The sequence below is a fragment of the Oreochromis aureus genome, linkage group 4 (genome assembly GCF_013358895.1).
Source record: "Oreochromis aureus strain Israel breed Guangdong linkage group 4, ZZ_aureus, whole genome shotgun sequence".
In the NCBI taxonomy this organism is placed as follows: domain Eukaryota; kingdom Metazoa; phylum Chordata; class Actinopteri; order Cichliformes; family Cichlidae; genus Oreochromis; species Oreochromis aureus.
Window position 1 is genome coordinate 25,775,703 of NC_052945.1, and position 15,584 is coordinate 25,791,286.

The 15,584-nt window shown below is 41.9% G+C and overlaps 1 protein-coding gene across 4 annotated transcripts in view; it reads right to left on the minus strand.

Annotated features, from left to right (window-relative positions):
- The window catches only part of LOC120439821 (glutamic acid-rich protein-like), a 59,684-nt gene that overhangs the window by 22,625 nt on the left and 21,475 nt on the right, over window positions 1–15,584 (minus strand). For 3 of the 4 annotated variants that reach the window (XM_039611055.1, XM_039611052.1, XM_039611053.1), the window contains 9 exons: window positions 12,115–12,203; window positions 11,660–11,777; window positions 7,329–7,417; window positions 7,177–7,203; window positions 2,578–2,695; window positions 1,303–1,391; window positions 855–972; window positions 326–517; window positions 153–238 (listed from right to left, as the gene is read on the minus strand). In XM_039611055.1, coding sequence (XP_039466989.1) covers window positions 153–238; window positions 326–517; window positions 855–972; window positions 1,303–1,391; window positions 2,578–2,695; window positions 7,177–7,203; window positions 7,329–7,417; window positions 11,660–11,777; window positions 12,115–12,203 — 926 coding nt within the window. The remainder of the gene's footprint in view (window positions 1–152; window positions 239–325; window positions 518–854; window positions 973–1,302; window positions 1,392–2,577; window positions 2,696–7,176; window positions 7,204–7,328; window positions 7,418–11,659; window positions 11,778–12,114; window positions 12,204–15,584) is intronic. The other variant, XM_039611054.1, reaches the window with a different exon arrangement.

Below are 15,584 nucleotides of genomic sequence, written 5' to 3' on the forward strand. Positions count from 1 at the left end.
GTAATTTGTCATGCTGAACCATAATATTTGCCAAATTTCTATCTTGATGACGGTGCTGGTGTAAAGTAGAGTAATCTAAGATGATTAACATACTCAAAACTACCAGCAATAAAAAGTGCAGTAAAACATTCAAGGAAAATAATCTATCTTGCCTCAGGAAGGATGTTAATGATACCCTTTACTTCTTTCATCTCTAATGCATGTTTTCCAGGTGTTGGAATTGTATCTGTTACTCTCTCTGAAAAAAGAAGAAGCGTTATTTTCATACACAAAGAAGGTCTTTGTTATCTTAACATACCAATAGGAAATATATCAGAAATGTCACCTTTGATATCACTGCTGTCAGTATGGTTAGAGGCAACAGCAGGCGCAGTCTCGACTTCATCAATATCACCTTCTTCATCCTCATCTCTCTCAGCTCTAGGCTCATCTTCACCAACATCATCTTCATCTATATGCTCATCTTCCTGTTCTTCATCCTCATCTTCATGTTCAACATGATCTTCCTTGCGTTCTTCTGCAAAACAGATATAACTGTTTAAAATAAAACTATGTACACTGAGAGTTTTATAAGTAGCTCTAAGCTAACAAATACTTCTTTTTCTGAACTTCTGTAGTGTTTGTGAAAACTACTGAAGCTTTGAAACAACTGATGAAAAATAATGAAATAATGTTTGCATGCTTTTGAGTCATATTTTCAAATATTCTCTGGTTTTGAGGCACAGATAGAAAAAATCTGCAGACAATAGAAAATAGATTGAAACTGGATTTTGTTTTCTTCTGCTTCAACAAAAAGTACACAAAATAGAAGACCAACACATCATTCAAGTGCTTTTAGTGTTTGAACAACTCACGCAGTTCCTCTTCAGGTTGTTTCTTAACATTTTGCTGTTTGATTGGTGTGTTTTTTGCCACATCTCTGGGATTTTCAGTGACCTCAGATCTTGTCATGTCAGGATGATCTCTTGCTCTCTGTATCAAAGACAACCAAGAATATATTTGTATCCTTATTTATTATTTCTTTTGAATGGTAAGCTTGGATGGAGAAAAGCAGACCAGGAAAATAATATGCAGTTTTATTATAAAAATCATTTTGAGCAAGATTCAGTTTAATCCAGTTTTATTTATATAGCACCAAACTATAAAGACAGTCACCTCATGGTGCTTTAAAGACCCTACAATAATACAGAGAAAACACCAACAATTAGACGACCCCCTATGAGCAAGTGTTTTAGTGACAGTGGTGTTTTAAGTTATCTTTATTTTGAATGGTAAGTTTTTAATAAAATAAAACAGTCTTACCTCAGGAAGGCTATTAACGACGCCCTTTACTTCTTTGATCTTTAGTGCAGGTTTCACAGGTGTTGAAATTGTGCTGCTTGTTGTCTTCTCTGAAAAAAAAAAGATGATTAAAATATGAGCATACACACTTTGGGATTATTAGAATTAGATTGATGTTGATGTTCAGTCTGATCTTCAGCAGATCATCTTGACCATGTCTCCATGTCTGCACTGAGTTGCTGTCATGTGATTGGCTGATTAGATTTTTGCATTAATGAGCAGTTAGACAGGTATACCTATGCCCGTTTAGTGACTTTGGGAAAGTAAAACTATTCATTAGAGAACACACCTGATCTGTTTTGATCACAAAGACATACAGAAACAATATTTTATTCAAACTGCAAACATAACTATTACAGTAGTTAGCTGTGTGCACATATGGGCTAAAACATTTGTAAATGCTTACATAAAATAAGAAAAGCTCCTAAATTTTGCGGAAGTAAACCAGTGTTGTGAAGGATTTCACTCATTGTTTGGAGAACTTCAATTATCATTTCAGAACTGAGCCAAATTAACTGTACAGTGGTCCCTCGTTTATTGCGGGAGTTACGTTCTAAAAATAACCCGCAATAGGTGAAATCCGCGAAATACACAACTTTATTTTTTTGAATTCTTATAGATGTTTTAAGGCTGTAACATCCATTGCTACACACTTTATACACTTTTCTCAAACAACCATGAACATTTTCACACTTTTCTCTCTTGTTTAAACACTCTCAAAGTTCAAACCTTGGTAGAAAAATAACTTCAGTATCAGAGATGGGCAGTAACGCGTTACAATTAACGCGTATAAAAGTAATTAATTACTTTTGAAAATAAGTAATCAGTAAAGTTTCCGGAATACTTTTTGGGGGAAGTAATCAGTAATTAGTAACTGATTACTTTTTTCAAGTAACTTGACCAACACTGTTCAGTATTATAGAATGAAACCAAAGGCACCCGCGGTTGCCTTTGACGCTGCAAAACGTTTCATCAATATTGTTGTGTTTGTTGTGGAGAAAAATTACAAACATACAGTACAGCACTTCAGAGTCACACAGCCAGCGATCCAAGATTTATATAAATTTGACATGCTGAATGCATTCTGTACTGTACATGAGACACGGCACGAGATTGATTTGACAATGGTCTACAGCCAATCAGGACGCAGAACACAATATTCTGTAACAAAAAAAAAAAAAAAAAAATAGAAGGCCAACACATCATTCAAGTGCTTTTAGTGTTTGAACAACTCACTCGGTTCCTCTTCAGGTTGTTTCTTAACATTTTGCTGTTTGATTGCTGTGTTTTTTGCCACATCTCTGGGATTTTCAGTGACCTCAGATCTTGTCGTGTCAGGATGATCTCTAGTCTTCTGTTTCAAAGACAACAAAGAAAATATTTGTATCCTTATTTATTACTTATTTTGAATGGTACAGTTCACCCTTCCCGGGATAGGGTTACCGGGGCCCTGCCCTGGAGCCGAGAGGGTGCCCGAAGGTAAGCGTCTGGTGGCCGGGCCTTAGTCCATGGGGCCCGGCTGGGCATAGCCCAAAAAAGGGACATGGGCCCATCTTCCTGCAGGCCCACCACCTGCAGGAGGCACCGTAGGGGTCGGGTGCAATGTGAGCCGTGCAGCGGCCAGGAGCGGAGGTCCTGGCGGACCGATCCTTGGCTACCTAGACTGGCAATTGGTACATGGAATGTCACCTCTCTGGTGTTGAAGGAGCCTGAGCTCGTGCGTGAGGTTGAGAGGTACCGGCTAGATATAGTCGGGCTCACCTCAACGCATGGCCTGGGCTCTGGAACCAGCGACCTGGAGAGGGGCTGAGCTCTGTCTCAGTCTGGAGTTGCCCCTGGTGAGCGGCGGCGGGCTGGGGTGGGTATCTTGGTATCCCCTCAGGTTGCTGTTGGTATGTTGGGGTTTCTCCCAGTGGACGACAGGGTTTGTTTCCTTCGCCTTCGGGTCAGTGAATGGGTCCCGACCGTCGTCTGCGCTTATGCGCCGAGCGGCAGTTCAGAGTACCCAGCCTTCTTAGAGTCCCTGGGTGGGGTACTGGAGGATGCTACTCCTGGGGACTCTGTTGTCCTACTGGGAGACTTCAATGCTCACTTGGCCAATGACAGCGAGACCTGGAAGGGCGTGATTGGGAGGAACGGCCAACTGGATCTGAACCCGAGTGGTGTTTTGTTATTGGACTTCTTTGCAAACCACAGTTTGGCCATAACAAACACCATTTTCGAACATAAGATTGTTCATAAGTGCACGTGGCACCAGGACACGCTAGGCCACAGGTCGATGATCGATTTTGTAATTGTATCACCAGACGTGAGGCCATATGTTTTAGACACTCGGGTAATGAGAGGGGCTGAGCTGTCAACTGATCACCACCTGGTGGTGAGTTGGATCAGGTGGCGAGGGAGGACGCTGGACAGACCTGGCACGCCTAAACGTACAGTGAGGGTGGGAACGTCTAGCAGAGGCCCTGGTCCGCAAAATCTTCAACTCACACTTCCGGCAGAGCTTCAACAGAATTCCAAGGGAGACTGGGGACATGAGTCATGAGTCAGAATGGACCATGTTCAGCACCTCCATTGCCGCTGCACCGAGTTGCGGCCACAAGGTAGTTGTTGGTGCCTGTCGTGGTGGTAATCCCCGAACCAAATGGTGAACACCAGAGGTGAGGGGAGCACCAAGCTGAAGAAGGAGTCCTACTGGGCTTCGTTAGCCTGTGGGACTCCAGAGTAGGGATGGGTATTGATAAGATTTTCACGATTCCGATTCCATTTTCGATTCTGTTTAACGATTCGATTCTTTAACGATTCTTTTTAAAAAAGGAGAACACACAGGTTGATTAGCTTAGAACTTTGTTTTATATCTTCTCTTTGAACAAGATAGAAATTTAGGAGTAACATGGCCTTACAAACCCAACAGTGAGCTCTTAAGAGATCCACAGCCTATGGCTCTTCAATGGGGTGTCACAGGGTCCCCAGGAAAAAAATTCTAAATGTAAAATAATAAAATAAATATTCTTCTGTAGCAATAACAAAGTATAACATAAATTATTCTGTAGCAATTACACAAGAATATCCAGTAATGTCCATGCCTACAATTAAACACATTCACTTACCATCTGCTGTGGCAAATGGGTGCAAGCCTTTTACCAGAAACTTAGTCACTGCTCGGTGACATTCGTCTATCCTTGCCTGAAAGGAGACGCTAACAGTAGACTGCAACGAGAACTGCCAGCATCTGAGCCAGCCAGACTCTGTCTGTCTCTCTCATCATGGTCACCTAAATGCAGCGCACAGTAATGGCAGGTTTTGTAATAAGGCAGATCGCGCTAACATAATATGCACTGTTAGTTGATTATTTACCTGCCGCATTAACAGGAGAGGACGTGCAAATGTTACTGCTGCTGCTGGGTTGAGATTCACGAGTCCGGAGCGGAATTAAAAACACAACATTCATTTAAGGCTATCACTTGTTTTGTGAGCAAATGCTTTTGCATATCCGTAGTGTTTCCTCCCTTAAATGAAATATCTACTTTGCAAGTATTGCAAGTTGCCCTGTTGTCATCCGTTCTTGTAAAGTATAACCAAACTTTTGAGCGTTTGAGCCGCTTAGGCGCCATGTTTCCTGCCAGGTAAATGAAGCGCCGCAACGTGGTGACGTCATTCGAGACAACTGGAATTGATAAGGGAATCGTTTGCAAAAATGGCAAACAATTCCAAGGAATTGAAACAGTGGGAACTGGTTCGCAACAAGAACCGGGTTTCGATACCCATCCCTACTCCGGAGGCAGCTGATAGGTACCGACCGGCCAAGCGGAATGCGGTGCGGGCGGTGGCTAAAGCAACAACTCGGGTGTAGGAGGAGTTCGGAGAGGCCATGGAAAAAGACTTTCGGACCACCTCGAAGAGATTCTGGCAAACCGTCAGGTGACTCAGGAGGGGAAAGCGGAGTTCTACCTGCACTGTGTATAGTGCGGGTGGAGTGCTACTGACTTCGACTAAGAAAATTGTCGGACGGTGGAAGGAATATTTCGAGGATCTCAATCCCACTGGCATGTCTTCCGTGGCGGAAGCAGAGTCTGGGGACAAAGGGGATGACCGGCCAATCTCTGGGGGCGAGGTCACTGAGGCAGTTAAACAACTCCTTGGTGGCAGGGCCCCTGGGTTGGACGAGGTCCGCCCCGAGGTCCTGAAGGCTCTGGATGTTGTAGGGCTATCTTGGTTGACACGTCTTTACAATGTTGTGTGGAGATCAGGGGCAGTACCTCTGGACTCGCAGACCAGGGTGGTGGTACCCATCTTTAAGAAAGGGGACAGAGGGTGTGTTCCAACTACAGGGGAATCACACTCCTCAGCCTCACTGGGAAAGTCTATGCCAGGAGAGTCCGTCCGTTAGTAGAACCTTGGATACAGGAGGAACAATGTGGTTTTTGTCCTGGTCGTGGAACACTGGACCAGCTCTTCATACTCTAGAGGATACTTGAGGGTGCATGGGAGTTTGCCCAACCAGTCTACATGTCTTTTGTGGACTTGGAGAAAGCATTTGACAGTGTCCCTCGGGGTGTCCTGTGGGGGGTACTCTGGGAGTATGGGGTGTCTGGCCCATTGCTACGGGCCATTCAGTCCTTATACGACCATTGCAAGAGCTTGGTCTGCATAGCCGGCAATAAGTCGGACTCGTTCCTGGTGGGTGATGGGCTCTGCCAGGGGTCCCCTTTGTCACAGATTCTGTTCATAATTTTTATGGACAGAATTTCTAAGCGTAGCCAAGTGGCGGAAGGCTTTCACTTCGGTGGTCTCAGGATCTCATCGCTGCTTTTTGCAGATGATGTGGTTCTGTTGGCTTCATTGGGTGATGGCCTCCAGCTCGCCTTGGAACGGTTCGCAGCCGAATGTGAGGCGGTGGGAATGAGAATCAGCACATCCAAATCTGAGGCCATGGTCTTGGGTCGGTGACCCAGTGTTTTTGGTTGTGTACTTTTACTTTTGATAGTTTTTGTATTATGACTGTTGTTTTGGGTTTCCTAGGGTTTAGTTGTGTTCCCTCTGTTTGGTGTCTTCCCTGCTTGTGTATCCCCTTAGTGTAGTAGGTCTCTGTGTTTAGTCCGCGTCTCTGAGTCTGTGTCATTACGTGTATGTGTTTCCTGTTTTACTTTGAAGGTCTCTGTCTTATGTCAGTGTGTTCTGTTTACGTTTCCCCCGCCTTGTCAGCTGTTATGTCTCCCAGGTGTGTTTCCCTCCTGTTACCCATCCCCTGATTACTGATGTGTGTATTTATAGTGTGTGTTCACCCGTCCTCGTTGCTGGTTCGTCTGTGTTACTCCCCTCCGTCTTTCTGTGTATTTTCCTCTCATTCGTGTTCTGGTTTTGTTGTTTAAGTTTTAGTTTTCCCAGTTTAGAGTGTTTTCAGTTCTGTTCCTCGCCACCCTTTCTTTTGTGTTGTACATCATCGTCACAATAAAAGCTCGCTCACCTCAGAAACCATCTGCATTTCGGGTCCTTTAATAATTCACTCGGCTTGCCCCGGCAACCCGTGACACTCTCGGCCGGCCTGGGAATGCCTTGGCGATCCCCCGGACAAGGTGGAGGAGGTGTAGGGGGGAAAGAGGTGGAGGTCTGGGCTTCTCTGCTTGGGGTGCTGCCCCCGCGACCAGACCCCAGATAAGTGGAAGAAAATGGATGGATGGATGGACTTATTTATTATTTCTTTTGAATGGTAAGCTTGGATGGAGAAAAGCAGACCAGGAAAATAATATGCAGTTCTATTATGAAAATCATTTTGAGCAAGATTCAGTTTAATCCAGTTTTATTTATGTAACACCAAACTATAAAAACAGTCACCTCATTGTGCTTGACATTGTAAAGACCCTACAATAATACAGAGAAAACACGAACAATTAGACGACCCCTATGAGCAAGTCCTTTAGCGACAGTGGTGTTTTAATTATCTTTATTTTGAATGAGAATTTTTTATTTAAATAAAACAGTCTTACCTCAGGAAGGAATTTAATCACACCCTTTACTTCTTTGATCTTTAGTGCAGGTTTCACAAGTGTCGAAATTGTGCTGCTTGTTGTCTTCTCTGAAAAAGAAAGATGATTAAAATATGAGCATGCACACTTCGGGATTATTAGAATTAGATTGATGTTTTGATGTTCAGTCTGATCTTCAGCAGATCATCTTGACCATGTCTCCATGTCAGCACTGTGTTGCTGTCATGTGATTGGCTGATTAGATTTTTTGCATTAATGAGCAGTTGGACAGGTATAGCAAATAAAATGGCCGTTTAGTGACTTTGGGAAAGTAAAACTATTCATTAGAGAACACACCTGATCTGTTTTGATCACAAAGACATACAGAAACAATATTTTATTCAAACTGCAAAAGAAACTATTAAAGTAGTTAACAGTGTGCACATATGGGCTAAAACATTTGTAAATGCTTACATAAAATAAGAAAAGCTGTTAAATTTTGCAGAAGCAAACCAGTGTTGTGAAGGATTTCTACGGTGGCCCTGAGAGGCCAAACGGACTGCAACTTCAGAAAACCCTTGCAAAAAGAAAAACGCTGCAAAAAGAAAAACACCTGCAAAAAGAAAAACGCTGCAAAAAGAAAAACACCTGCAAAAAGAAAAACACCTGCAAAAAGAAAAACGCTGCAAAAACAAAAACACCTGCAAAAAGAAAAACGCTGCAAAAAGAAAAACGCTGCAAAAAGAAAAACGCTGCAAAAGCACACAAAACACAACGGAAATGTTTCTGGGGAGACAATAACCCGACGGACCAGTTGCATGAACCAAAACATGCTAACAAGTGCACTGGGACTGGGGCTGTGTCCCAATTAAGAGACTGCACGCTTGAAGTACACATTTTGAGTGCGATTACGTCACCGCCACGCGACGACGGCTGTCCCAATTCGAAGTGTACTTCAAATGCATACTCCAAATGCGCCGTCGATTTCCCCAAATATCAAGCGTGGTCCGTGGTGCGCCAGTGGTCCCATATATCCCACAATTCATAGCGCAGCGGTGGGTGTGGATAATTTTGCCGCAAAATACGGCAGAAGGGAGCAGCCGAAGAGTGAAATGTCAAAAGTAAGTACTGAATATTATGTCACTTATTTATGTGCGAATTTTTAATAATGAAGAACATTAAATCATTACTGTTGGCCACATGTCGGCAAAGTTGTGCAACATTAGTGATGTCTGCACTTTGAGCAGTAACTTGATTTTAAAGCCTCTACTTCAAAATATATATATAGTCGACCTTAATCTTACAGAGAATCTGATGATTTTGTGGATAATTAAAGTCAGTCATATATCCACAAACACAACAAGCTGAAAGTCAGTGATGCTGCTCGGTTTGCAGTCCTGAATATGACGGCACAAGCAGGATTCACTGCACTGTTAATGTTAGCTATGTTATATTGCTGCCTCTGTTTGGTGGTGTCGAGCCAAACGGACTTTAACGTGTGTTTGAACAAGCTGACGGTTCACTCGTTAAGCTGAAAGAAAGATGCTTTAATCACAGGAGTCACACATGTGTCCACTGGACCATCTGGGAACTCTTCTTGTTTAGCACTCGTAATAACACAAACACTAAATCCTCCTTCTCTTGTGCTGTTTTGTAGCAGTGTATACACCTGAGACTGTCACCTGTCTGTCTGTCCTGCACTCTCTCTCTTTCTCTCTATGTGGAATAAAAGTATGAACATGTATTTATAAGTTACACTTGTCTTTGTATCCTGCAGCTTAGCACACATTTGATGTCCATGTGTGACAACTGCAAGTGTCCAGAGTGAGGACAGACTGAGGGACCCACTGCTGCACATCATCTGTGAGGCTTTGCACCCCTGATGATCCACCAGGACAAACTCAGCAGTGTGTGAGGAAGAGGAGGAGGAAGAGCCAGCAGCAGCTGACAGATGGAGAGAATAGACAGACTGTTCTCTGTTTGTGAAGGACTGCTAGAACAGTTTAAAATAACTAATTGTGGTTCCTGAATCAGTCTTATTAGGTAATGTTCAAATAATGTTATCATCCCAGTGTTTTCAGTGTGGGAGAAAGTACTCAGGGCCTTCAAGTTACACACTATGAAAGGCAGCAACAAGTTTAATATTCAGAAACCTAAAGTATGTATCAGCAGCAGAATGGAGCTAAAAATAAATGTTTGTTTCAGTTCTATGAAGCTTTGAGTATTCTGGATTAGTAGCACTACTGTGTTTGTTGCATCATATTGCTGTAATTGTTTATATGCTTTATATATTCTGAGGTAAGTTGATCTATAGTGTTACATCATATTTTATAAGGATGTTATGTGTTTGTGTACTTTCTGCCCAGTTTGACCCATTTAGCAGAAGTCAGCCTGTTTAAGGCTCTGATATCTATTCTGTATGACTTAAAGCAGTTATGACATGGTCTGATTTTCTCACCCAATAAAGGAATATTTAATATATCAGTCTACTCTTCATTCTATCAGAAACAGTTATCACAGCTCGTACATTTTCCTTTTTACACATGTATGTAAGCATTGAGCCAAATGTAATAATGCCAACATATTAAACGAACAATATTTGTCTCTTATACATAATACATCTATAGATACACTGTCAGAGATACTTGTCTTTGAGTGAAGATTTAAGGTGATAGGCAATATAAATAACTGCAACTTGAATCTTTGACGCAGAGTTCAAGCTCACTGCTGTAATATATCCCGTAATAAATATACATATATATATATATATATATATATATATATATATATATATATCATATCATATCATATCATATCATAATAATCTGACAATACACATAATATTGGCCCTATTATATTTACATTACAATAGTGAGATGATTTTAGTCTCATGAACAACATTAGCTAATTGTTATTTACTAACTAATCTTAAAATGACTGTTCAGTACAGAAATGAAGCCCAACAATCATGTTCTAGTCCTGTGGTCTCAGCCTCAGATACTTATCAAATCACACAAAGCTCATGTGGAAACAAATGTACAAAATATGTTCTCCTTCGTTTCTGTCAAACAAAGCTGTATGAAACGTTCCCAGCTGTTAGTATCATGGTTGCTAGGCAACCTGGGCAGCGCGACGGAGGCTAGACCATCCCATTTCACAAGCCTACAAGCCTCGCACTTCCGGCCTTAGCGGTCTTTGAGTACGCGGCCCTTGAGGACCGTTAAGGCTGCGTACTTTAAGGCTGCAGACCCTGAATTGGGATACAGCCATACATACATGTTTTGGTTCGTGCAACTGGTCCATCGGGTTGTCTCCCCAGAATCATTTCCGTTGTGTTTTGTGTGCTTTTGCAGCATTTTTCTTTTTGCAGGTGTTTTCTTTTTGCAGGTGTTTTCGTTTTGCAGCATTTTTCTTTTTGCAGGTGTTTTCTGAAGTTGCAGTGCAGCGTTTTTCTTGAAGTTGCAGTGCAGCGTTTTTCTTTTTGCAGCGTTTTTCTTTTTGCAAGTGTTTTCTGAAGTTGCAGTCCGTTTGGCCTCTCAGGGCCACCATAGATTTCACTTATTTTTGGAAATTTCAATTATCATTTCAGAACTGACCAAATAAAAGGTACGGTGGTCCCTCGTTCATCGTGGGAGTTATGTTCTAAAAAAAACTAGTGATAGGTGAAATCTGCAAAGTACCCAATTTTGTTTTTTACAAATATCATAGATGTTTTAAGGTTGTAAAACCCCTCCCTACAGACTTCATACAATTTTCTCAAACAGCCATGAACATTTTCACACTTTTCTCTCTTGTTTAAACACTCTCAAAGTTCAAACCTTGGTAGAAAAATTACTTCAGTATTATAGAATGAAACCAAAGGCACCCGCGGTTGCCTTTGATGCTGCAAAATGTTTCATCAATATTGTTGTGTTTGTTGTGGAGAAAAATTACAAACATACAGTACAGCACTTCAGAGTCACACAGCCAGCGATCCAAGATTAATGTAAATTTGACAAGCTGAACGCATTCTGTACTGTACAGGAGACACGGCATGAGATTGATTTGACAATGGTCTACAGCCAATCCGGACGCAAAACACAATGTGCTGAAAAAAATTTAAAAGACATGCAAAATTGCACACAAAAAAAAATCCACGAAACACCAAGACCGCGAAAGGTGAACCGCGTTATAGCGAGGGACCACTGTACACACACACTCATCTCACATAATCAGAGGTTCAGAGGACGACCCTGTAAACTTGGTAAAAAATAGATTGAAACTGGATTATGTTTTCTTCTACTTCAACAAAAACTACACAAACTAGAAGACCAACACATCATTCAAGTGCTATTAGTGTTTGAACAACTCACTCAGTTCCTCTTCAGGTTGTTTCTTAACATTTTGCTGTTTGATTGCTGTGTTTTTTGCCACATCTCTGGGATTTTCAGTGACTTCAGATCTTGTCGTGTCAGGATGATGTCTAGCCTTCTGTTTCAAAGACAACCAAGAATATATTAGTAGCCTTATTTATTATTTCTTTTGAATGGTAAATTTGGATGGAGAAAAGCGAAACAGGAAAATAATATGCAGTTTTATTATGAAAATCATTTTGAGCAAGATTCAGTTTAATCCAGTTTTATTTATATAACACCAAACTATAAAGACAGTCAACTCATTCTGCTTGATATTGTAAAGACCCTACAATAACACATAGAAAACACCAACAATTAGACGACTGCCTATGAGCAAGTGATTTAGTGACAGTGGTGTTTTAAGTTATCTTTATTTTGAATGGTAAGTTTTTAATAAAATAAAACGGTCTTACCTCAGGAAGGCTATTAACGACGCCCTTTACTTCTTTGATCTTTAGTGCAGGTTTCACAGGTGTCGAAATTGTGCTGCTTGTTGTCTTCTCTGAAAAAAGAAGGATGATTAAAATATGAGCATACACACTTTGGGATTATTAGAATTAGACTGATGTTGATGTTCAGTCTGATCTTCAGCAGATCATCTTGACCATGTCTCCATGTCTGCACTGAGTTGCTGTCATGTGATTGGCTGATTAGATTTTTGCATTAATGAGCAGTTGGACAGGTATACGAAATAAAACGGCCGTTTAGTGACTTTGGGAAAGTAAAACTATTTATTAGAGAACACACCTGATCTGTTTTGATTGCAAAGAAATACTGAAACAATATTTTATGTTTATGTTTTACAACAATTATAGATGTTTTAAGGCTGTAAAACCCCTCACTACACACTTTATACACTTTTCTCAAACAGCCATGAACATTTTCACACTTTTCTCTCTTGTTCAAACACTCTCAAAGTTCAAACCTTCGTAGAAAAATAACTTCAGTATTATAGAATGAAACCAAAGGCACCCGCGGTTGCCTTTGATGCTGCAAAATGTTTCATCAATATTGTTGTGTTTGTTGTGGAGAAAAATTACAAACATACAGTACAGCACTTCAGAGTCACACTGCTAGCGATCCAAGATTTATATAAATTTGACAACCTGAATGCATTCTGTACTGTACATGAGACACGGCATGAGATTGATTTGACAATGGTCTACAGCCAATCAAGACGCAGAACACAATGTGCTGTAAAAAAACCCCAAAAAACAACAAAAAAAAATACGTGCAAAATTGCACACAAAAAAAAATCCGCGAAACTGCAAGACCCCAAAAGGTGAACCGCGTTATAGCGAGGGACCACTGTACACCCACACTCATCTCACATAATCAGAGGTTCAGAGAATGACCCTGTATATAAAGAACAACAAAATAAACAATCACAACTATGCAGATGACACACAAATATATATTACCATGTCACCAGGAGACCGAGGCCCTGTACAGGCTCTTGGTAAATGCATTGAGGAAATTAATGACTGGTTGTGCCACAATTTTCTCCAGCTAAACAAAAACAAAGCTGAATAGTCTTTGGAGTCAAAGAAAAAGGATTACAGGTCACCAGAGAACTTCAATCTATACACCTAAAAACCACCAACCAGGCACGAAATTTGGGTGTAGTGATGGACGCAGACCTAAACTTAGAAAAACACATTAAGACAACAACAAAGTCAGCTTACTATCACCTCAAGAATATTTCAAGGATGGACTTCCGGTCAGCATGCGACCCGAGTAGACGCAGGAACGAACTGCTCCGGTGAATTTAACTCCGCTTTGACCAGTTTCACCCCTCCAATTGCCACCTAGAGTCGCTTACACTCGTAACTACTTTTCTGGTGTTTTGAACACTTTTGACGCTTTCCAATGGCTTCTAAGAGTGCAAAAGCGAACAAAAAGGAGGACGCTAGCTTAACACTGGAGGCTATCACCACGCTGCTCCAGCAGCACCGAGATAAGTTGGCGTCTGAATTTAAGACCTCATTTAACGCCCTCGATTCAAAACTGGACCAGGTACGGTAAGCCCAAGAGGAACAGGCCGAGAAAGTTTCGCCCTTGGAGCTTGCAAGTGAAGACCTGAGCCAACGAATCGCTGACCTTGAAAGCACGTGTGCCGCTCTTCGCGAAGACAACAGCCAGCTAAAGAGCAAAGTCACTGATCTGGAGAGCCGTAGCAGGCGTCAGAACATCCACGTCCTTGGACTGCCTGAGGACACTGAAAGTGGGCGCCCCACTCACTTCTTTTCCAACCTTCTCTGTGAGTTATTGGGCAAAGAAATACTTCAGTCTCCACCGGAGCTTGATAGAGCGCACCGTTCCCTCGCAGCGAAGCCACCCGCGGGACGCCCACCTTGCCCGGTGATCATCCACCTGCACCGATACCAGATCAAGGACCTCATCATCCCAGAAGCTAGGAGGAGAGGGAAATTCGACTACCAAGGCGTGCCTATCCGAACTGTGGAGGACTACAGTCCCGAGGTCCTCAATCAGTGGGCGCAGTACAAGGACATTATGTCGGAGGTCTACGGGTGAGGCCTGAGGCCGGCTCTCCTCGTCCCAGCACGGCTTCGCATAACGCAGGCCAGCGGCGCCAGAAAGTTTTTTAGCTCTGTGGACGAGGCTCAACAGTACATTGAGAGGCTCCCAAAGGCTCTGGAAGCCCCATGAAGAATTATTACTAATAAAACAGTGACACCAAATGCAGGTACCAAACATTCCATACATGTATAGAGGCGCAGTCGAGATCCACGTAAGATGTTGCTTTTCCCCTCCGAGTGCAGCGATATAGTCTGAATGTTATAGTACTGAAATGCTGATTATTACTTTCATTTAACTCCATAATTTTATTGTTTTTCTTTCTTTGATAAATAAGGAGGCAACCTCATTGACCTCTACCCGTTGACTAATGACGTAATACCTGTTGCACGGAGACGGGGAGTTTTGTTATCTATTCGTAGCCTTCCGTCAGTTCTCATTCAATAATTCATTTATACCAGTAGTACTTATTGAACTACATCTTCTTTTTTGTGTTTGGTTGTTTGTTTGTTTACATACTTGACTCTGCTTTGAAACACTCCAGCAATTACATTTGGACTTGGTGGCTAATACACAGTTTCAAAACTTAACAGTAAAATACGGGGTTTCAGCTTAATATGCTATGGCCACCGGAGCAGTGGTTCGATTGCTTCAGCACCTAGGTTGTTGCTATAATAGACAGGAGGAGTAACACTTTAAATATGTTAAGTTTGAAGAGCTCGCTGCTTGTTCTTGTTCTTTTTTTTGGCAGCCATTTTCTGTTGTGGGGAGGGTTTGGGGAGGGTAAGGGTCACTGCTATGAACCTCATACACTGTTCTTTTTTTCCAACCTGTTCTGAACTAATTTCCACCCACTGTAAAGTTATTCTTTTCTTTTCATCTAAGGCCAGTGTGCATATTGTCTTTGCTCTATAAATCAGATGAGTCTCCAGTTAAACTTTCTAAGCTGGAATGTTAAAGGCCTAAATCATCCAGTCAAGAGAAGGAAGGTTTTCTCACATGTTAAACACCATAACACTGACGTGGCTTTCCTGCAGGAGACCCACGTCAGGGCTTCTGATAATGTCCGTCTTTTCTCACGTTGGAGGGGCCAGTGTTTTCACTCACTTTTCCAAGCTAGGGCACGTGGGGTCTCTATATTGGTCAGGCAGAACATTCCCTTTGAGGCCCACAATGTCGTAGCAGACAAATATGGCAGATATGTCATAGTCAGTGGGAAACTGTATAACAGTCTTGTTGCCCTAGTAAATGTGTATGCTCCTAATACAGATGACGAGAATTTCTTTAAACAACTATTCTCCTCTCTACCCGACTTAAGTATCTACTCTCTTTTTCTGGGGGGTGA